The 24,487-nt window shown below is 30.1% G+C and overlaps 1 protein-coding gene across 4 annotated transcripts; it reads left to right on the top strand.

Annotated features, from left to right (window-relative positions):
* Positions 1-260: 260 nt before the first annotated feature.
* Positions 261-22,522, top strand: LOC111690097 (myogenesis-regulating glycosidase). Of its 4 annotated transcripts, none has more exons than XM_023452559.2 (6): positions 261-797; positions 12,392-12,516; positions 19,481-19,649; positions 19,724-19,819; positions 20,281-22,135; positions 22,204-22,522. In XM_023452559.2, exons 1-6 carry the CDS (start codon positions 372-374, stop codon positions 22,338-22,340), a joined length of 2,808 nt encoding a protein of 935 aa, XP_023308327.2. In that variant the 5' UTR covers positions 261-371; the 3' UTR covers positions 22,341-22,522. The 4 variants fall into 4 exon arrangements, with proteins under 4 accessions (XP_023308327.2, XP_046802566.1, XP_046802567.1 ...); XM_046946610.1 differs by lacking the exon at positions 261-797 and adding an exon at positions 9,291-9,571; XM_046946611.1 differs by lacking the exon at positions 261-797 and adding an exon at positions 9,469-9,575.
* Positions 22,523-24,487: the final 1,965 nt, after the last annotated feature.

Below are 24,487 nucleotides of genomic sequence, written 5' to 3'. Positions count from 1 at the left end.
TGATCGTGTTGGTGGGCTAGTGGGTTAACTGGTTGGTGGCGTTGATGAGCATTTAGTTTAACATTTCAGCTAAGCGGTATTAAACGTGCGTTGACTAACAAGCACTAAACGTTACGGTTTAAAAATAAAATTAATAAAAAAGTGAACGAAAAAAAAAGAAAAGGAAAACCTTTTTAGTTTTTTTTTAATAAAATGCATAGAAAGTGAAATTAATTAAAAGTTAAAGAATAGAAAAATTACAAAAAAAAAAAAAAATAATATGAAAAAAATGTTCTAAAAAAATTGCTAAATTAAAAAATTTGTTAAATTGAAAAATTTGTGAAATTTAAAAATTTGTTAATTTAAGAAATTGTGTTTAAATTTATTAAAAAATGAATCCCATACAAGAAGAATCAGAACAACGTGTTCCCCTCATGTTAAATTCTTTAAAAGATAGTAATTCCAATATACCTTATGCCGATGACAATAAATCCAATGATAATTCTAATGCACCCAGTCGTAAAGTCTCTTTAAGTAGTAGACGTAATGTTGACTTAACGTTACAAATAGAAAATGATTCGATTATTGTTAATAGTACTGTAGATTCCGGTAATAATTCACCTAAAACTGCCTCAGATGAATCGACGGCGTTGGAAACTCCACCACTACCTTTGCCGCGCGGTTTACGTCGTAATTCGATTTCAATGCCTTCGGGCATAAATGCCATAGAAGATTTGGAAGCTTTAAGATTGAAACATCAAATGCAAGAACAAGAACCAGTACCGGAGGAGGATAAGAGTAATAGTCGAACGGATAGTGTAAGTTGTTTTTGTAATAGTTCATGAAGTATAGTTGTTTTTGAGATCTTTATGTGCTATAACTCTTAGGTTTTATTGGTTCTTTTTTAATAAATCTGCTAGGTTCTGAAATACTTTGAGGTTAAAAATTTTGAAAATAATATGCAGCAGGACATTTGAAGCTAAAATAGCTTAACACATTAAGATAACTTTTGAGTGAAAGCTATGAACGCAACAATATCTTTTTAACTTTGCTCGTTTTGAGTCAATCACACCCTTTCTGAGACCCATTTTAGTTGATCAGAAATAAGGTAATTCGGGACCCCATTATGTGTAATATTGTCAGAATCAGAAGTAGTTATGTGTTCCCTTCCCTTTTGGTCAGTAAATGTTATTTTTATTGTTAGTAGTTGTTTCGAGAAGCAATATCGTTCCTATTGTGTTGAAATCTCTTCGATCCTCGTTGTCATGAAATTATTATTTTATTTCTCAAAGTTATAACAACTTTTTATTCTCATTGTAAATTTAATTCTTTAATTGCGATTTATGTGTTTTCTTAATAATATTTTAATAATGTGTGAATTGCATTTGAAACACAAAATAACATCAATTAAAATGGTTGATTTTTTTGGAACCGTAATTTTTTAAGATTTAATTCCTCCCAAAAAAGTTAAGTTAAAACTCAATTTGGAAAAAAAACAAGTAAGAAAATATATTGGGGCGGAACCGACCATGCCTACATCTCACAGTGGTATAGGAAAAAAAGGGAAATAATTCGGTAACTTCTAAACGGTTAATCCGATTTTAATGAAATTTGGTATGCACAAAGAGAAGGTGTTGTCGAGTTTAGGTTTTGAATTTGGACCTTATAGGCCAATCAGGGGCCCGGCGAGGGGTCCTCAAATTAGGACACCTCGGCTATGTTAAATTTTTAAAACGATCCTATTTCTTCATTTAAGTTCCGATTTACAAATTTTTCAAATTGCAATAAAAATTTTATTTATGAATATTTTGTAATGAAATATTACAGATAGGTAGATTTTTTTACTCAAAATCCAAAATTAAATAAAAATTTCGAATTTTCTTATTAGAAATCCCGGAATTCCCAAAAAAGTTTTAAAAAATTTCAGGAGCGGGGTTATCGAAACCCATTACAAAATGATTAAGAACATATTGGTCATATATAACAGGTCATTATAATTTGATATCGACTATCGATTTGAGAATTTTTGCTCAAAATTGAATATAATTATGAGTTTCATGAGGGTCATCAAGACTAGTATATAACTTGATTTTGCAACTTTTTGTATTTACGAATATATTAAATATAATTACGAACTTTAATAGACCATTTTCAATAGACGTCGTCTCCGGAACCATAAAAGATCAAGTACGAAATTTCATTGAATTATCTTCAAAATTTGGTCTTGTAGTTTGATTACAAGGTTTACATGGACAGACGGACGGACATGGTAAAATCGATACAGGAAATGATTCTGAGCCGATTGGTATTCTTTAAGGTGAATATAGAAACAACATTATTGTGCGTTACAAACATTAGCACAAATCCAATATATACAGACAGACAGTCGGACGGACATAACAAAATCGACTCAGGAAATGATTCTGAGCCGATTGGCATAGCTTAAGGTGCGTTACAAACATCCAATCCTCCCCACTAATGTGGTGAAGGGTATAAAAACTGAAAGATCTTTATGTCGGGACAATTTAAAGAATTAGTTCCAGAACATGTACGAATATGACTTGAAACAAGTGTACACTTAAATCAAGTACATATTGGACTTGGCTAAGATCACTTTGCACCTGACTCTGACTTGATTCAAGTATTTTGTAATTGATTCTAGAAAAGCCGCTCTTAGCGTACTATTGAAACCGATATGGATTGATTCAAGTACGGACTTTTTTAATTTTTTTTTTGAAAAAGTTCCTTAGAATATAGATAACGACAAAATTTCTGTTATCCCCAAATGATCTACACTCGTCTGTTCAATTTTATAGAAATAGTTGTCTCCGTAGTTCAGGGTGTCCACCCTAAAATCGACAATAGATTTCTGGGTAGGCCACAGAAACCTTGTAAATCAACTTCTAATTATCTTTACTTTGCTTTACTTAGACGTCTAAGAAAAAACCTATTTCTTCACTCACAACAGATTTATGATCTCTTAAAGCTCTGTTAAACGAAAAAGGTCATCAAGATAAAATTCAACAAATATAATAGGTATAAAAAAGTGGGTAGCAACATTATGACGCTAGCATTTATAAAAGTCTAACGCCAGAAAAAATTCTCGATCATAAATCTATTTCAAATGATCAAGATAAAATTCTGAGTAAATAGGTTTCACGTAAACTGAAATCGTACATAAATATATGACTACAATTTACAATTTCATTAAAGATATAAATGTTAAAAATATATACATTAAATACAAAGATGGAATGATAATCGTTTAATAATAAGATTATTAGTAATTCTTTTGATATTATGACATAAATGATCTTGTATTTTTCTACGCTACTTAATACGAGGTGCTAAATAGACATACAAGTCGATTGGTCAATTCTTTAATGAGTCTTCTAACAACTTCAGTGACAGACAAAAAAGAAGAAGAAACGATCTATCACTTTCCTTGTGCATGACCTGGACAATGGACAATGAATTATTTGGGACTTAATGACCTACTGTGACATTTCAGTGCTGGACAGTTTTAATACTACTGGTAATTTATTTATTCAATAAATAAAATTATTTATTTACTTCATTAAAAAACAACAATAAATAAAAAACACTTGTAATACTTGTTGACAAATTTTAATGGTTGTAATAAAAAAAGTATAACAAGCAAATATTTTAAATCTAAAAGCTTATAACGGTCATAAATCTTTACCATAATATAAATGAATTAAAAATTCAAGTCATATTTAACTAATGACCAAATAATAACATTCTGATTGTTAATTTCTTTGCATTTTTTGTTGAGAATTAAATTTGTTAAAAAAATCAAAATAAAGTAAATATTTAAATAAAGTAAAAGTATAAAAGATATTTATTTGTTTTTAAATGATGATGACCTAATGTCTACAAAATGCATTAAGATTTTAACAGAGGTTTCTAATTGCTGTGAATAATGATTTAATTTAGATTTACTGGTTACCCAGCACCACTTCAATTATATGTTTTAGGCAAGGGGGAGTGTAAACGGACGAAAAAAGATGGAGTGTTAGCGTAGCAGTCATTCACACATTTCAGGCATGGAAAATCGAGCAATTGAGTTATTTTTGATAACGTAAAATAGCGCGGTACCGCAACGACGTCTACGGTACATCAGACAAGATACCAGTATGTTTTACACTCTAGTATTAAGTCATTAGACTAGTCTGTAGTCTAGTCTATAGTCTAGTCTATAGTCTAGTCTATAGTCTAGTCTATAGTCTAGTCTATAGTCTAGTCTATAGTCTAGTCTATAGTCTAGTCTATAGTCTAGTCTATAGTCTAGTCTATAGTCTAGTCTATAGTCTAGTCTATAGTCTAGTCTATAGTCTAGCCCATAGTCGAATCTATAGTCAACTTTATATTATAATTAAAAAAGAAATTCAATGATGATGTTAGAGTTCTCATGAAATTATTTTGTACTTCGATTTAGGCAGCGAAGCCCCAGGGTATTTTCTAAAGTTCACGTGATATAGAAACAATTAATATGTATTTGGGAATATTTGCATAAAATAAAAACTAGGGTCTTTTAGGTTCGAATCTCGTGATCAGTTTATACTGGTTGAAATGAACAAATTTTCAGATATTGTTTAATCCTAAAAAACGTAGCAATTAAATAAATATCAGCAGCAGGTAGCATCATTAAATAAGAAAGCTGTTGTTGTTTTTTTTGAAGCACGTTTTTTCGTCAACAATTTATCATGTGATCGTACATATGTACATATGTATGAATTTTTATTTGTTTTTTAAACTGCGATTATTGATACAAATGTGACATTATTTTAATAATGAAAATAAATAAGCAAATTATATAAAGATACATATATGCAAAATATAATTTTAATTTAAACAAATATTAACGATCTTAATGATCTTAATTATAATAAATTATTTATAATGAATTCATTATATAGTTTAAGCTATCAATAACTAGTCATCATTTAATTTGTATTGCATATAAGATCATTAGTCTATAAATTATAAAAAAATACGTAATATAATGGTGAAAGTAATTTAGAACAAATGTGTAAAATATATATTCCTGTAGTATATTATATTACGTATTTGTAAGTACTACTTAGTAGCCGTTATAATTATTACAATATATATTTATTACACGTTTAATAACTTTTGTTATTTGTTATATTAATGGCTTATCACATTAAACTTTGACTCGGTTAATGGAAATTATAAAATGTACCCATGTTTATAACTTAGGTGTTCAACGGGTTAATTCTTTTATTTTAAAGCCTTAAGATATGCTTTGGTTTTTATCACAACAACCACATAAACATATGTTTACATACACATGATCAGTGATCTGTAAACTAAACCCAATAAACATTATTGTTGGTAGATTTAATGAGAAATATCGAAAGGTGCGAAGTTAGGCCAGAGATTATCATCATAAGCGGGAATTATGAATCAATTTTCACAAATTTATTTTTAATGAATTTTACATCAATGGCGTATAATATTTATATCAACAAAATATGGGATTTAATAATGTTTAAAGTTTAAATATTTAGATTTAATGGGGCGCTTTTATAATTAGACATATTTTAAAACTCTATACTGTTCATGGTAGAGAATTAAGTAAAGTTCTATAGCTAAAGATTAGAATTAAACTTCGAAACATTGGGTGAACTACTTCGTAACACTTAGGTGTAGGTCCTTTAGAAACATATGTAAGTTCAGACATATCCGATCGAATACCAAAGACAATAATATTCGGAAATTGTAAGGAATTGATCCATGATTAAGAGTCATGATCAAATGGAACTTTAAAGCTACGCTCTACATGAATATGTTGCTACACATAATTATCTATACTGGAAGACTCGAGAAGTTTAAGAATCTATATTGAAAACCTAGAAAACTTTATGTCGAAAGTCTATGCTCTTAATAGATGTTAACATATTTTCCGACAGCCAGAAGGCAATAATAGTGAATAACCGATTACTCTTATATTGGCAAGTTTCGCATTATTTGTATACCGAGCAACTTCGGTATAATCGGCAATGAAAGAAAGAGAACCGAGAGAGCTTAATGAAGTTCTGCCTAACAGGATCCTTTTTAGAATAAATAAGTCTTATGTTTGTATGATGGTACATATTCTAAGTTGACACATGGGATAACGGGCACCATAAGAGTACCGTGGAACGAAGGTCACACGGAATTCGACATGGGTTCTTCCTAAGAAAGAGTGCACTATCAAATTTGTCAATGATTACTTCAAGTTATTTATAATAGTTTTAATATCAGGAGGCGTGCCATAATGTCCATAGACCTTATGGCACACATTAAAGCAACATAATGTCCATGGACAGGGGTTTTAAACTCTGGGGAATTTCGAATACCGGCTTCGCTAAAATATGACTGGAGTCTTCAGAAATGAAGTTTTTGAAATCCATGGACTTTCTGTCGCATTGCTCTTGGAAATTGTGACACTTTTGAAATTGTCATTATGTCCACGGACATTATGACACAATTTAGTGTATCATAAGGTCTATGGACATTATGACACACCACCTAATATCGCACATCTGGTATCCCAATCTCAAACTAGGATCAGTTTTAATGCAGTTATTTTTCTTAAGTTTCTTAGAAACATCATGTTATTAAGTTTTCAATGATTTAATCATACTTCTGGTATCCCAATCTTAAACTATGTTCAAGATTGGGATACCAGAATATTAGGGGCATATAAGTTGAATTAAAACATTTTTCGCAAATATTTGGGAAATTCTACAGCCGCGAAAAAGGTCTTAAGAGGTTCTACCATAACACCTCGAATATGCTTACAACCATAAACACACCCGACAAATATTTACCATCAATCACTAGTTTATAGTTCTAATAACAATTGAAATCGTCACAAAAATCAAAAATTAAATAAACAATTTTTTATTGATGCAATATTCATAAAATTAAAAAACACACAGTAAAATCGCATCTTATCAAAAACCTTTAAACTGTTTTTTTCAAAACACATGTACTGTAATCACAGTCTAGCCTTAATTATAAACACACACACTAATAGGAGAAACTGATTAATAATAAAACAACTTTGTTAAGTTAATATTTGTTAAATAGTTAACTGATCGTACATGATCATTTATACAGCCATCATTCATTCACTCAATCATTATTGCATGCTTTGTAGCAATCTTTCTAGTTTAAAGCGATCGTGATAATGATGACGATGGTGTTTATAATCGTCACCTAACGAAACTCTAATAAAATCGTGAACCTTTTTAATTAATTCAATTATAATTTGTTAGCAGCAAAAAGGGGGAAAATGGAATAAAATTAACAAACGACAATAGTGAAAACACATAATATTTGACACAACAAGTCACTCTGCTCAATTTAAAGTCATGCCCCAACTGGCAAATGGTGATTATTCTCACACCACAGACAATCGAACAAACAAACGAACACATCTGTGTAATTAAACAATGAGATCAATAAATTTTCACAGTGAAATATTTCTAGTGTGAAAAATGAACAGTGGGTGGGTGGTTGTAAAAAAATATGCTTTAACAGATCCTTCACGATCACTTTAGCAAAATTTCGATCGATAGTTTGAAAATTTGTTCCTTAAGATCGCTGAATGGTTTCTAAGCAAAGCTGTCCCCAAAGATCAGCGCTGTTCGATAAACATTAAGAGATCTTTCAATTAATAAATATCAATATTTAAATGGTTTCAGGCCAAAGTTCAACGATCGCGATCACTGAATACTTGTCTAGATCAGAAATTACAGATCAGCGGTGCTCGATGAACTTCAAGAGATCTCTCAAGAGACAAATATCAATATGACATATTCATTTAGCGATCTAAGTAGAGTTCAAAGATCGTGATCAATGTTTAGCTAAAATAAATACTTGTCTTGTTCAGACAATCTGTCACCAAAAACTAAAGATCAGTTTGTAAATTTGTCTCTTAAGATCGCTGAATGGTTTCTGAGCAAACCTGTCCCCAAAGATCAGCGCTGTTCGATAAACATTAAGAGATCTCTCAATTAATAAATATCAATATTTAAAGGGTTTCAGGGCAAAGTTCAACGATCGCGTTCACTGAATACTTGTCTAGATCAGAAATTACAGATCAGCGGTGCTCGATGAACTTCAAGAATTCTCTCAAGAGATAAATATCAATATGATATAGTAGGTCACTAAATAGTTTCTAAGTAGAGTTCAACGATCGTGATCACTGTTAAGCTAAAATTAATACTTGTCTTGATCAGACAATCTGTCCCCAAAAATTATAGATCACCGGCATTCGATTAACTTAAAGAGATCTCTCAAGAGAGTGGAGAATACTCGTCTTGATCAGACAATCTGTCTCAAAAAATCAGCGACGCTTGATTAACTTTAAGAGATCTTTCAAGAGATAAATATCAATAGGACATGGTCGATCGTTAAATGACTTCTTGGCAAAGTTCAATGATTGCGATCACTATTAAGCTAAAATGAATACTTGTTTTGATCAGACAATCTGTCCCAAAAAACTTAAGATCAGCGGAGCTCGATTAACTTTAAGAGATCTCTCAAGAGAGTAGAGTTCAGCGATCGTGAGTAGTATTAAACTTAAATCAATACATGTCTTGATCAGAAAAGTGATAAATATCAATAGACATGAAAGATCGCTAAATGGTTTCTGGACAAAGTTCAACTATTGCGATCACTACTAAGCTTAGATGAATATTTGCCATGATCAACAAAGCTGTCAAAATAAGTATTCAAAATTGAGTTTTTGAAGAAATATTATAAAAAGTTTATAATTTCTAAGAATAAAGACTTTCCCTTTAAATCGATTTATTTTCATAAAATGATCGTTACAAATCCACTGACAAACTAAACATAACTTCCCTTATCAACAGTAGAGTCAAATAAACTATGCAAATTATTTATTAGGAAAAAAAAGAAAGAAAAAAAACAAATATTAAAATAAAATTATAAAAACAAAAATGTAAAATTGATCAGCGAAAAATAAAAAAAAGAAAACAACAAAACAAAATAATTATAATGTAATCATAACAAAAGTCACAATTAAATAAAGTAGAAAACAAAAAAAAGCAAAACAAACTAGCATTCAAAGCCCCAGAGGGTTGATCAGATAAAGACCAATTAAAATAACAAAAAAATATAATAAAAAAAATACAAAAAATATTTTCAACTTGTTGAAACCCACTGTGCCATGATTAAATAATTAATACAATATTGTTTTTTTCTTTATACAGTTTGATGTTAAAACTTAATTTTAGTTCATCATCAGACTTGCAAACGGGTATTTAAGACGGTCGAAAATTTTTCGTATAAAAAGAAATTTATTTCACGTGATTTGAAATCCTTTGTTCTTTATAAGAGAATGGCATCTTTAGTAAATATTTTTCAACATAATAATCATCATGGGTGTGTCGGTGATAAAAATTATACAAATTATTCTTACGATACGAATGCAAATCAAAGAAATTTTACAAATAATGAAAGTGTTAAAAGTATGAGCAATAATAATATTAATAATTCTAGTTTGGAAAGTGTTAATAATATATTGGACAAGGCAGGTACTTAAATAGTTTGAAAATGTTTTGGATTAATAATAAATAATAGAATTTTTTTAAGAAACTGTAAGATCAGAGATAATATTTATCATAAATTACTGCTTGGTTTTAAAAAGAAAATATTGAAATTTTTTAAAAAATGTGAATAGCCAGAGAGAGATTCTTCAACAGATTGGCTTTTAATTTTGCAGAAACATTATTAGAAAACTTAGCGATAAAAGAAGTGAAACACAAACAGGTTTTCAGTGCAGAAGATGAATTTTATGGAGATATGATGTACATATCGTGCCCAATATAGACTATTAAGGGATTTATACCAGTAGACTTACTTGACCAACTGTTCTGATACAAACATGCATACGAACGGGTATGCTTTTGATCAGAAAGTAAATGGACGCTTTAGAGATCAATCGTGATCAATGTAATAAAATCTTTCCTCATTTATATTACTAAGGTTTTCACAATATCCTTTGATCCATACGAGTGTTATTATCGAATGTAATGACATCTTATATAAAGAAACCCGGGCTAGTTTAGATGTTATAAACCCACCGATCGGGATCAGATGCTGCTTAACTGTTGGCGTAACTTTGAAAGTCCAAATAATCTGAGTTATTGTGTAATCTATTTCAGATTGAAGAATACTAATATCAATACTGAGTTTGAATATAACTTATCTAAATCTAATCTTTCTGAAGAAAAAGTAGATTTGACAGCTTTAACTGTGAATATCTTATATTTCTGGGACTAACAAGTAAGAAACAGTGAAAAACAGATAAGGCCAGAAATATTCCCTTTTTGGAATACACATTATCTTAGACTATTACGTGATCCTATTAAAGAGAACTGGAATACTGAATTGTGGATGCCTTAAGACAAGGAGGAATTATCACTGATCAGTGTTTAATTTGTTTACCATATACCATTGAAGGTAATCTTTTCTTAGATCCGGACTTTTCATAACCAACGAATTATAAACCTTTTTATTGGATGCGTAATGATGAGCTGTTCTTAGACCTTTTGATTCTGGTGGTCTAAGTGGTTGAGAAGTAAAACCCTGCTGCTTCTCTGGAGTCAGAAACAGCAGGGTTATTGGCCATAATAAATAAACCATAGATGAAATTATACCAGTTTTTATCATTTATTTTCCACGATCACTTTTGTTCATGAATATGTGGTTTTCTGTTATTTGACATTTCCAAAAAGGATATAGTTTTGAACAATTCCTACATTTTCCCAAATAAAGCCATCATAGGAGCCTCTGTTGAAGTTCTTATCATAGATCATCTTAGCTTTTTCGCTCAACCGCTATGGAAGTTTAGTAAATTATATCTCTCTGTATAGGTTAAGAACAAGAATAGTGCTGCTCCTTTACATCTTGGACTTGGAGGACGCTCTATCAAAAGTTTTGACTGACAGAACAAAAAAGAAGTATTCGACGGCTTTTAAAATATATAAACAGACGTTGAATAATGACGTAATTGACTCTATGAAACAGAAACATCAGCTCTCGCCTTAACAGGGAGGACTAAACCTATTGAGTGGTGGTGTTAAATTCAAATCATTGCTTTATAATATTGCTTTATATATAGACATTAAAATAGGGATCTTAAAGAGGGGAGGAGAAAATTAACCTTATTGGTGGGAGGTGTCTGATTTTCAGACATTTAAAAAAGTCCCAAAATCAGAAGTTGTCCAGCTTTTGTGAAACTTGTGAGTGAAGAGATATAAATGAGAAACTTGTGTTGAAAGAGATAGAAATAGTTTTTTGCTTATGACGTCTCTGTATAGCGTGTGCTAAGAAGGAACAGGTTTATTTACTTAGCGATCGACTTGATCGTCGATGACTCTTAAATATACCAAACATTTTCGATGACATTTATTTAAGTTAAATCTAAACTAAGAATATTTTTTTTAAATATTTCTGTATGTGTTTAAACAAAGGATATTCTGTCTCGTTTTAGCTGCAAACGAGACAAAAACTACCCTTTTAAAGGTTTTTATGTGTTACAACTTTGAGAATGATGAGAATTATTCTCTTTTTAAAATCCTACAGGAGTAAGGAGATATTAACGTATAAAGCCATCTCATTCTATCCCTTATATGTGCATAAAATATTATTTGAGATTGAGAATAAGTTCGACAATATTTAGAAAAATCTAAAGAGATTTAAGTTATATACAATTTAATTTATAAAAACTATTAAGACGCAATAATATTCATTAAAAAAGGAATTTTTCCCATATAATTTCCCTTAAGGGGAAATACAGCTGAGAATAAGAATTTCATAAATGAAATCAGGTAATTTTATCATATGGGCAATTTTTTTCGTATAATTATTTGAAATTTACAACGAGAAAATGCAAATTCAATGCTATTAACAGGTAAATTACAAATCTTATTTAAGTAATTTACTGGAAAAATCTAGCAAAATTTCTAACAAAAAAATCTTTATTTATTACTTTAATACAACATCTTGTGAAACAGAGAAAAAACCGACTACCTGCTTACTCTCTACTTTTTAAATTCTCTAAAGGATAGAAATATGTATATGCCCTGCCCAAGGGTTCAGTTATATTTAGATCTTTAAAGTGTTAACATCTAGTTTTGTTATATTTTAAGAGAAAGTTCTTAAAATTTGGAGTTTTCCTAAATGTTTAATACTACGCGTGTTCATTTTGAGGATATAGTGCAATTGTATTCATACGAATATAATAAAGTATGAAAGAGATGGCAAATGAGAAGAACAAAACTATTTCGAGTACAAAAAAATGGTGGAATATTTAGCTAATTGTGTATTTGTTTTATAATTTTTTCAGGTTATTGATGATATTTCCGGTTCGGTTACATTTAGTGTACCGGAAAAAAATGTCACAACTATTCAGTGTGAGAAACCCGAAGAGGAGGAGAGTGATGATGAATTGGAAATACATGGTAAAAGAAGGTGAGTTTATGGTTGAATAAAAGTGATTATTAAAATGAATACTGTTTTAGAAAGATTAATGCTTTTCCTTGCAGAATGCTTGACAAAAAGAGTACATTCTTTAGAATATTGCAATTAGATACGGTTCGATATTAACAATATTTTGATTTAGTAATAAGTGCCAAGAACTGCAATTTCAAGCTTTTACTCTAAACAAATTGAAATTGTTTGAATTAGTATTTAATTGTAATTAAAGTCAGTTAAATGTTAATGCAATTATTTTATAGTTATTGTGAATCAGAAATAATTTAAAGAATTAATTAAAGTGTTAAATATATAGCAACTATTCAATGAAGAACGATTTTCTTCAAACCCATAAATGCAAGTTTGAAATGTTATTAAGAGAATTCCCCACAGAATATAATAAATTCAATTAAGTGCAAAATATGTCTCCACTTTTATCTTGTGCATATGAATGAAAAGATCAAATTACACACATTATGACAGTTGTATGAAATTTACTTTGAGAATGTTGAAAGCTTAAAGTCAGTCATACCCTGTACACTTTAAAATTGATATTTCAAGCAGCAGTATTACTGTGATTCTACGCTTTAACTTCATCTTAGTTGATAGGAAGTTGACAAGATCATTCTATTCGATCACTCGTCAGTCGAGTTTTCGATATTTTCATATCGAACCCGGACATCGATTAATTTCGCAAAGCTAAGTAGAGAACATGAAAAAAAATCTGTCGCTTTTTTAACGAGAGATATTCTACACATTCTTCCGACTATTTTGTTATAAATCTAGGAATTGTGTAGGTTGTAGTTGTGTAGTCTTCATTAGATCTTTAGATACATAAATATCTGGACTTCGTCCAGTTTAGAACTTTTCATAGTTAACAAATTATATTTCTTTCTATTGAATGCGCTATCATGAGAAGTTCTAAGATCACAAGATCACCACTCAATTTTCCTTATTTCATTTATTAATTTGTTAACAAAGTACCAGTACTTTAGTCTTCCGGAGTAGTAACAGATGTACCATGTGGTTTAAGTGTGGATTAAAACTTAGTCATAGTCATCGAATTATATCTCTTTCTATTGAATGCGCAATCATGAGCAATTCTAGAATCTTAAGATTATCATTGATGGTCTTTATTTCATTTATTTAATTGTTAATAAGGTACAGGAACCGCTACCTAAGTATTCATTAAGTCTTCAGAACTACCCAGCTGAACCACGTGGTTAAGGTGTGGATTGAAACTTCTCACAGTCAAGCCTTTTCTATTCAATGTTCATGATCATGATCAGTTCTAAGACCTATAAAATATTATATATTGTAATTGAATATTTAGCAGCTACTACCGATCCTCGATTCATATACAAAGCGTGTGCTTGGTATTTTGTTTAATTGTTTTGGCGCTTTGAACTTTTACCATCTTTGGTCTTGTAGAGATCGCTTTAGATTGGTCCATTTCAAGTGTTTGCGAGTTGTTGTTTGCAAACGAAGCATATGCTGTTCAGACAGAGACTGTTTTTGATAATTCTCTTTCTGGATCTTTAGCAGCTACTACGGATCCTCGATTCTAGGAAATTGTAAACCGTGAGCTTGTCATTTTGTTTTTGTTTACCTTGTTTTGGCCTATTGAACTTTCACACTCTTTGGTAAAGTTGAAATATCTTTAGATTGGTTCATATTTCCGAAATCTGTGAGTTGGTGTTTGTAAACGAAGCATATGCTGTTCAGACAAAGACTGTTTCTGATCGGTGTCAGCCTGCATTGATCTGAATCAGCATTTTCTCATACTTTCTTCGGGGAAGAAGGAAATCACTGGCTATGTTTTTGTTATTTTCCTCAAGGATTGACCCCTACATAAGAACACGCTTCTTTAGAACAATACTATGGAATATTGAATCAATCTGGACACTGGTTTAGTCTGTTTTGCTTTAGTTTTGATTTATAGTACTCTGTATTTGATATGTTCAGACAAAGACTGTTTCCAATTAGTCTCTGTCTGGATTGATCTAATTTCCGTGATTGTAATATTGAGTATTTGCTCACAATTCCGCCTGTCAAGAATGAATGCACTAACTATGTTTTTGTTATTTTGTTCAAGTACATTGACGCATTGATCCCCTACTCCTACTTAGTATTTACGACGCTTCCTTTGAAGAATCCTATACAATGTTGAACCAATCTGTCTTGTACTCAAGCGTATTCTAGCTTTAATTAGTAGGATTTAGTATATCATTCCACAAGTGAGAATCACGATCGTGCTTTAATTACGCTCGATTTTATGTGATTAACGACAATACATATTCATTATAGCGAGTTTAAACTGTTCATAAATTAAGAGTTAAATTTAATAATTTTGTTATAACAATTGCGGTTTTAAATCAAATAAAATGATTTCCTCACAGATTTCATTCTCAGACTTACTACAGAACCACCTAACCCCCCCCCCACACATTCATAAATTTCTTTCTTTGAGTTTGAGTATTTATATCAGATTGTACAAGAAAAGTATAATGCGAAGAGAGTATCGTTCAAGTGTTTCATATGTTTCATACATATTTACTTCATAGGTTCATAATATTGACGATGATTATCATATTTTTAATACATATGTTTGTATGTATGTTGATAAAGATGAATAGTATTCCTACTTTATAAATGAAATAATAATTTACGCCTGTCTGCTACTTAAATTTTAGTTATTTGTCTGTTGACTAGCACTAAGTAGTAGCGATTTACTTTTATTTAGTTACTTATTTTAACTTATGCTCAGTTTATCTGCTACTCACTGTTGTAGTATTAAAATTAAGAGAGTAAATTCAAGAAAATCAAATCAAATTATTTAGTATTATAGTGGATTTGAGACAGATAAGCAGCGTTATAAAAAAATGTGACTCTACAAAAATGTAGTAATTTTTTTTTCGTTTAAATTATTTTATTCTGCTAAAAAAGATAAATTTAGTGTAAAAATAGTTAGTAATTACAAGAGACGCGAATTATAATTACAATTTAAATTAAAAAAAGGAAGTGAACAAAATTTTCAACATTTGCTATTTATTTAGAAAAATTGCAATGATTTGCAAAATATATTTATTAAATAAAAAAAATTATTTCTAAAAAGAAAAATTTATTAAAAAAGGTGTGCTGTTTAATCATTAAAAATATTATATAAAATTTAAATTATACATTTATTTAAAAAAAGTTAATAAACCTAAGTGACGTTAAATAAAATTATTATAAAAACTATCATCAGATTCATAATCAAGGTAATAATACACTGCAAAATAAATTGTACAAACAAAATAAAACTAGTCATATATTTTTTTAAAATTTAAATGTAGAGGATTAAAGTTGTGATAATTCCAAAAACGGTCAGAAAATTTGGAAATATCGAAATAAATAGAAAGACTAGTATTGTAAAATTTCGAAATCAACAGAAATTCGGAAATACAAATATTCGTAACTGTAATCCAACCAGTTGATTACAAGTTTGGTGGCGTATTACAGTAGCCATAGGTTTGGGCAGATTGTAATAGCAGATTCGTACTTTAGATAGTTCTTAGCCTTCTTCTAAGACAGCAGTTTACGAAATGTTGGATATTAAAGTCGCAAAATCTATGAGAGATCAACGAAATATCACCAGATTATACCAAGTTCGTTTATCTATCTATCTATCTATCTATCTATCTATCTATCTATCTATCTATCTATCTATCTATCTATCTATCTATCTATCTATCTATCTATCTATTTATCTATCTATCTATCTATCTATCTATCTATCTATCTATCTATCTATCTATCTATCTATCTATCTATCTATCTATCTATCTATCTATCTATGTATCTATCTATCTATCTATCTATCTATCTATCTATCTATCTATCTATCTATCTTATATACTTCTTCTTTACTTTTTCTCTCAGTGTAGAAGAAATACAAATTTCCATAAATGTATATTTCTTATCAATTTTCTAATTTATAGTTGTTGCAAAAAAACTGTTGGGCTTGTTTTGATTTGATTTTTATTTCATTTCACTTCAACCGCACACGAGTAATTGTTTTTTTTTTCATTCTAATTTAGATAATCTTTCACGTTATCTGACAGTGTACAATGTATATTACTGAAGTATATTTGTGTTGTTCCATCAAATTTCTAGTAATTGTGATTGTTTTTATTCTATTTTCCCGAAAAAAAAATAAATTTATTTTCTATTTAATAATACAACTTTTTGAATACTAAAATTTTTTTTATTAATAAAAAAATGTTTTTATGGCAAAGTGTTAAACTGTAAATAAATATTTATTTAATATTTGCTAAATGAAATTTTATTTTAAAGGTTGTCATTGTTATTTAAAATATGTTGTTTATCTCTCTTTTTTCAAGTGCTATAAAATTCCTATTAAATGTATAATAATAATAATAATAATAAAAAAAGAAATTAAACAATTGTAAGATGAAATATATTTTATGGGATTTTAGAGGTTTACTTTTTTATTTCCTTTAATAAATTTTGAAATATTATCTAAAGTATATGAGGAGAATAGTTTAATGTGAAAATAACAGCAAACATGGTCCTTCGGTTTGATGAATATTATAGATGAGTGTTGTCAACTACTTAAGTGTTTGCTTCTTGTTAAAAGTGTGGCCTACAACATAATCTTTAAGTAGTAGATAGTATTATCAATACTTTGTATATGCGACATTTTATTGAAATATTTTATATACTTCTAAAATCTTTTAAATTACTAGTTTAAATTTAACTCAAATTTTTTTATTATACTTTAATATTAATGTAAATTGTTTTAAATTAGACCTATTTACAAAATATATATGCAAATAAGTGTTAAAATTAAATTCTTTTGCAACTCTCCTAGTCCTATCTTAGCTTTTTTAAAGGGGCCAGATATTGTTAAATTCACACAATAAAACTGTAAAATAAGTGTATTTACTTAACAAATTTTAAACATTTTCTTCACTTCTCGATAATTTTACTCAATATCTAACAAAAAGTTTGTAATTTTCTAACCAGTGCCATAGTTTGTACAGATATCTTATCGTCTTTTTTTGAGGTAAATTGTGATTTATAACAAGTTAAAATTATAATTTTGATTTTTATTTATAGACATAATTTCAGTAAACAGAATGAAAAATGATTCAGTGCTAGCTGAAAGTATTGTATGAATGAAAGCCTAAAAAATTGTTAAAAATATAATTGAGAAAAACTTTAGGTCAGTTATTGGTAATCGATTGTGGGTTTGAAATAATGTTAAGTTAACTTTTTTAAAATTGGACGAAAGCAGTTATTTTAATGAACATTTTTCTCATAAACAACAAGTTCCATTGCATGATCTATTCGAAGTGTACATATCGGATTATGGGCAAAGTATACTGGATCGTAGACATCAACCTTTTGTCTTACCTTGTCTACCTAAGTTTATGATTTCCCATTTCATTGTTCATATCCTTTTTAAGCGCTAGTAGGGCGTCTATTTAAACACCCATTTCTTTAAGGCTAATTTAAGAAACATTCCCGCTTTCACAACAGCTTCTATAGCATGGCTTTGTCGCTAAATTAGAAGGCGGGGATAACTTTTCAACTTCGCTTCTTAGACTTCAGTTCTTCTGGGTATCGAATTATACCAGGCTCGGAGGTTGAGAGAAAATTCAATATATCTTTACGCAGAGGGAAAAGGAAATATACACACCTGTTACTAAATTGACACCAAAGTGTGTAGTAGTGTCCTATGATTATCTTAATATGATCTTCTGCTTAGCGTCTAGCAGTCACTTTTTCTCCTCCATCATTTTCTCTGCTTCATTCCTGATGCTATTGTTATTATCATCTGATAAAATTCAAAGTATTGAAGTCGAAGTGCTTTACGTGAGTACCTGGCGCGTAGCCCTATCTCACGATGGTACTTTTACAACCACTGGGTGAGTATAATAAACAACTCACCATTGCCCCCTTGTGTATTTTACAAGCAGGTCGCAATTTTTTGTACATTTATGGACCGTTCAAGTACTTGCGCTATCTAATATCTGATCATTGCTGTACCGTTGCTTAACTTCCGAGATGTAAAACATCACTTCCGTTTACAACAACGCATATAGGATGGCCTCTGTTGATTCGGCAATAGCACATAGAGACATATCCCGTACACCGAAGTACAAATCGGTCAAATAAGCCATGACTTAGTTCTTACTCTCAGAGACACACTGTGGTAATTCTGGTATGAACAGAGTTTACTCTGAACATACCTGTACAAGGAAGGAACATTTTATGGTATCACTTGTGTATGATACCTTTTTCACCCATCATCATTCAATCCAGCACACTTCTCATTTATCCGACACATTCATAAGAGAAAAACATACGACACATTCATTCAGGTTGAGGCTCGCATACCTCTGTATCCATCCCGTATAATATACAATTGAAAACAACTCATTTCTAACGCTTAGTCCCACAGCCACTCCTCTGTGGGGTATCTGTTGTTCTCGGCAACAGCACCGAACATATGCCGAAATATTGATTTTACCTTAAATCAATCCTTTAACCGACACTTACTCTTCCCCCAAATTTGGGCTTAAACCACAGACACTAAGTGGATCCTGAAGGAACCTCAACCAACTGAGGTTAGCTGTAACACATTATTATCTTCAGTCCTTAAAGGGTTAAGAATTGTTTAATAGTTGAGATAAAAGATTTGATTAACTAGCATCTCAGTGTTTATTTAATCTTGACTTTTTTATAAAAGCTCATTATAAAACAGCAATACAAATACAAACACAAAACTGAAAAAAATCCATACATTAAACGTTCAGATTATAAATTTTAGTTTTGAACCAAACTAAAACGGAAAATAATTTTTCAAATAAAAGTGCAATTCATTGATTTAATTACTAGCATAGTAAACTTAAAACTAATTAATTAAATATTGTATTTTTTTTTACTTTTCCAGAGATCGTTTTCGTACCCGACGAAGAGCCTCGATAGCCCCCTTACCGGCCTTGCGTTTGAATGACAAAGAAATGTTGGCTAGTGATTTCGATGCATACAGTTTGGCCAGCAATCAAGCCTCTATAACGAGTGTTAATTCTTTGGCCAGTTTGTTGAGAGAGAAAATGCAAGTAGGTTTTGAGATTGGAAATGACTTTAAAAGAGATTTTTATTAAAAATTTTATGTTTTTTTATTCGATTACAGTCTTTACCCACCATGATACGGAAAAAGAAACGTGAAACTAAAGATTATAAAATTAAAATCTTTGTGATTTTAATGTTTTTTATGGTGATATTTTTGGTGAGTATTTAAAAAGTATTTGAAAGATTTGAAGATAAAGTTCAGAATAGATCACTATATAGTTTTCTCTTGGGGATATTAATATAGATCATATATATATATTGATTCCGTTTACAAGTTCAGAGAGAGAATATCAACTATTTCCATTATATCTTGTTATCAATCATATAACCATGAGAACTTGTTTTCGATATTCGAGTATTTCATTATCAGAAGTATAGTTTTTCTTTTCATTGCACTATCCTCAGAACTAATACTTTCCATACTCAGAAGGGAGATGATTATATCAACCATTTTACATTTCTTTTTTAATAATTGATAGTGTACTCTCTATAAGGTTGATCTGACTTACTATTTTTTCTTTTTATTTCAATTTACTCATGTTTTAGAAGATTTTTTCTTTTTATTTCATTTTACCAATTAAAAATTAATGCATTTCGCTCACCCACTCTCTCTTTCAGATCGGCTTTGCCTATGTCGGCTATCAGCGTAAAGTCTTAACCTTCTCCTATTTCGATAAAATCAAATTCAACTCCAAAGATCGTGTTCTAAGAATTCTCAATCATGATGAGGACGAAATTATCTCAGGACAGTTGGGTAAAATGATTAATATGGATACAAAACCGTTTCATTGTCTCGAAGATAAACGTAAACAGGATGGCAGTGTGTGTTTGGAATGGCATAACATTGCCCGACTCTATATGAATTTCCATGATATGGATGTATTTCGTTGTTACACTTTCAATTGGCAAGCATTAAATGAAGACAATTTTCCCACCGATTGTTATGAGTTAAAGCGAAATAATGGTCTTTGGTTTGGTGGTGGCATAACGCGTAATATGAATTGGTCTTTAAGTGAAAGTGATTTCGATTTTGCTCCCTTTTCGAGTGGTGATGTCAAGGTGCATCAGTTTGGTAATGGTATTAAGAGATATTTTATAAATTCCATTGGTGTAGCCATACAAGTGAGTGATAATACGCCGCTGCATATAGCAGTTAATAAGACCACCAATGAATTTTGTTTGAGAGCCAAAAATGATGATTATACTTTCGTTAATAAATTATCGGACTTACCAGAGTTGAATTATAAAATTTGCACCACGGAGGATATGAAATCATTGCACATGTTAATGACACAGCAGAGTTTATGGGATGGTTTGAAAGAAGCCGATATGAAAATATTACATTCCTTGATAGAGGAACCGGTTTGGCAAATTCCTCATCAACCAACGGTTGGTTCATTTAATGAAACCACTATATACAATTATTCCGAAGATGTTATAGGCATGGGTTTTATGCGTTTGGGTCATATATTGATTAATGAATTCTGGCAGGAGTATATAGGAGATTTTACTGTAGATCCCAGTAGATTCCCCACCTTAAAAGACACCATAGATGTTTTGCATCGTAGAGGTTTTAAAATCGTATTCAGTATACAACCTTTCATCAGTACTGACAGTGATAATTTCAAAGAGGCTGTACGCAAGAAGCTATTGATCTATGAAAGACATTCCGAGAGAAGTATACCTGCCTTAACACGCTACAAGAGTTGTTCTAGTGCGGGAGTTTTAGATATAACCAATAATGCTACGGCGGTTTGGTTGAAGGAGAAATTGCAGAAATTGAAACAGGAATATAAAGTGGATAGTTTCTATTTGGATTTGGGTACAGGCTTCAATTTGCCTCATTACTATCAATGCCGCCAGTCTTTGGATAATCCCGATATGTATGCGAAAATATTTACCGAAAGTTTAGAGACTATCGGTTTCATTGGTGTCTCTACAGCCAGCACAGTTCCTAAACCTCCTGCATTCCTAAGTACACCACCTATAAACTCTTCCTGGGCCGGCTTAAATGAAGTTATGTCCACGGTTTTAAGTTATGGCGTCATAGGTTATCCTTTCGTTTTACCCGGAGCTATAGGTGGGGATTATGGTTTAAATAGGACCATGTCGAAAATGTTATCATATTATTCTTTGGGTCAGCCTGCTTTACCCGAACAGGATCTCTATATACGTTGGCTACAACTTATGACCTTTATGCCTTCCATGCAATTCAATCATTTGCCCTCCGAATACAAAAGTGATTATATGACCGAAATCGCAAAAGAATTGACTACAATACGACAGAAATATGTTATACCTTTGCTACTGAAATATTTAAGTGAATCTATGAATGAGGGTTTGCCTTTGGTAAGACCTTTATGGATGTTAGATCCACATGATCCGGCCTGTTTAAGTATAAGCGATGAATTCTCGGTGGGTGAAGAAATGATTGTGGCTCCTATACTGGAGCAGGACAGTGAGGAAAGAGAAGGTATGAGACTTATTTAGAATCTCAAATTCCTTTAAAATCATATCTTGTATATTTTTTTATTTCCACAGTTTATCTTCCTCAAGGCGTTTGGAAGGATGGCATCGATGGCTCTTTACGCAAAGGCAGCCGTTGGATACACAATTATAAAGTGGCCAAAGAGAAAATAGCATATTTTATAAAAATGCCCGATAATACTAGATTTTAGAAATTGTGATACACAAATTAATTTAATACTAATTTTAATTATTATTATTGTTAACAAGATTTATCATTACAAAGAATGTATTTATAGTTCTGTAAGCTGTTAATAAGTAGTTAATTATTATTTGTAAAATAATTATAAAATATTGTTGATTTAAAGAATTAAATATATAAGTGAAAATATAATTTGAAATTCAATTAATTTTTTTTAATCTAGATTCGGTAAAAAATTATAACGAAATAGTTTCATTGTCTTCTCCATACGTTCTACCTTTAGATAATAAAAAGACTAGTCTATGGACAAGACTATAGACTAGACAATAGACTAGACTTTAGACAAGACTATGGACTATAGACTAGACTAGACTATAGACTAGACTAGACTATAGACTAGACTATATACTAGACTATAGACTAGACTATAGACTAGACTATAGACTAGACTATAGACTAGACTATAGACTAGACTATAGACTTAACTATAGACTAGACTATAGACTAGACTATAGACTAGACTATAAACTAGACTAAATTTTCCATGCCTGACCATTAAGTCCTATAATTATGAAAATTGTCAGTACGGTTGAAAGGTATTCTATTAATATTCTTATTAATAAAAGTATGAGCTAAAAAATCGTATTTCAGAGTTTGGTTGTATATTGACTAGGTGTAACAATGGATGTTTTAAAATTTTGTACAAGAAACTATCATAAAACAAAAGTTTTAAAGTTTTTTTCTCTTTTATTATTTGACATGTCTTGACCATACAATCTTAATTATTTTTTTAGTATTTTAATTTATGTATTTAATCAAAACTAAAGATTACTTACCATTAAAATAACTGCTTCATATTGTCTTGATTACTCATCAGAAAATAGTGATTTTATTTAAATTAGAAATTTTTATAATTTTTTTTTTTTATTAATTTTCATACTTTTTTTAATTTATTTTCTATTTTTTTAATTACTATTACATTTTAATAATTACCTAAAGCTTATTTCTTTAAACTTCTTTTTTACATATTAATGCTTTGCTATGGCATTTATTGCCATCTTTATTTTATTAATTGCACTATAATTAAGCACTCGCTTAAACTTTTTCAACACACTTCTGCCACCTTCATTTTATTTATTACTTTTTATTCAAGCTAATTTTAAAGCTTTTTCAATAAACACACACTGCCCTCTTCATTTTACTTGATGCTTTTTACACAAGCTTATTTTAAAGCTCTTCTAAGGCTTCTCACTGCCCTCTTTATTTAATTTTATACATTTTCTTTCTTTTCCACTACCATTTACAATAACAACACACACACTTTACTTTCCTCAATAGCAACAAACAAACATACAACAACAACGAATAAACGAACGAACGGCCCCAACAAAAGAAAAACGACGACCGGCGTACATTTGCAAATTGTTGCAAACTTTAAACACTTTTTTCACTAATTAAACATTAAAAATTTAACAACTTTTTTACATAAACTTATTAAGTAAATGTTTCTTAATAATTTTATGCAAAAATATTTATAATTTTATAATTTTTTCCAACACTTTTTAATAATTTTATGGGACAACTCTTACTAGACAACCGTACCGTACTAAATTTGCGCAAAAACTGAAAAAATATAAGAACAAGAGAAGATGTGGAGCAAATGGGAGAGAGTGTAAATATGACATGGGTGAGTGTGTATGTATGTATGTTTTGTGTGCAGTTGACTTAAGGACAGTTTGATTGGCAGGGATGGGTAGTTGTGATTTGTAAATTGCAATGTAAATGAAAAGAAATTGATTTTTTAATTTTTAAATTATATTAAAATAAGAAAAATTCAAATATTAATTGGAGAGTATTTATTAGGTAAATTATTATTTAAATATATATGTAAAAAATAAAATAAATTGAAAAAGGAAGAATAAAAAGTTATGTAAATTCTTACTAGGTATAGGGATGCCACAGTTTTCGTTGGCTGCAGGTAATATTAAAACAATTTTACTTTTCAAGATAACATTAATATATATTAATTTTATTTACAAAATAATTTTAAAAACAATATACATAACTGAATTTAGTGCAGGGGTTATTTTTCAGAATAACAACTAAAAACGTATTAAAAAGTATAGGCCCGTATTCAGAGAGAAGAATATGAATACA

Source organism: Lucilia cuprina, chromosome 3, assembly GCF_022045245.1.
Source record: "Lucilia cuprina isolate Lc7/37 chromosome 3, ASM2204524v1, whole genome shotgun sequence".
NCBI classification, from domain to species: Eukaryota; Metazoa; Arthropoda; class Insecta; order Diptera; family Calliphoridae; genus Lucilia; species Lucilia cuprina.
This window is presented reverse-complemented; position numbering and strand designations above follow the sequence as displayed.

Coding starts and splice junctions, on each gene's coding strand:
- LOC111690097 (XM_023452559.2), top strand. CDS start 372: ATGAATCCCATACAAGAAGAATCAGAACAACGTGTTCCCCTCATGTTA. Junction 12,517..19,480: donor GAAATACATGGTAAAAGAAG/GTGAGTTTATGG, acceptor TTACTTTTCCAG/AGATCGTTTTCGTACCCGAC. Junction 19,650..19,723: donor TGTTGAGAGAGAAAATGCAA/GTAGGTTTTGAG, acceptor ATTCGATTACAG/TCTTTACCCACCATGATACG.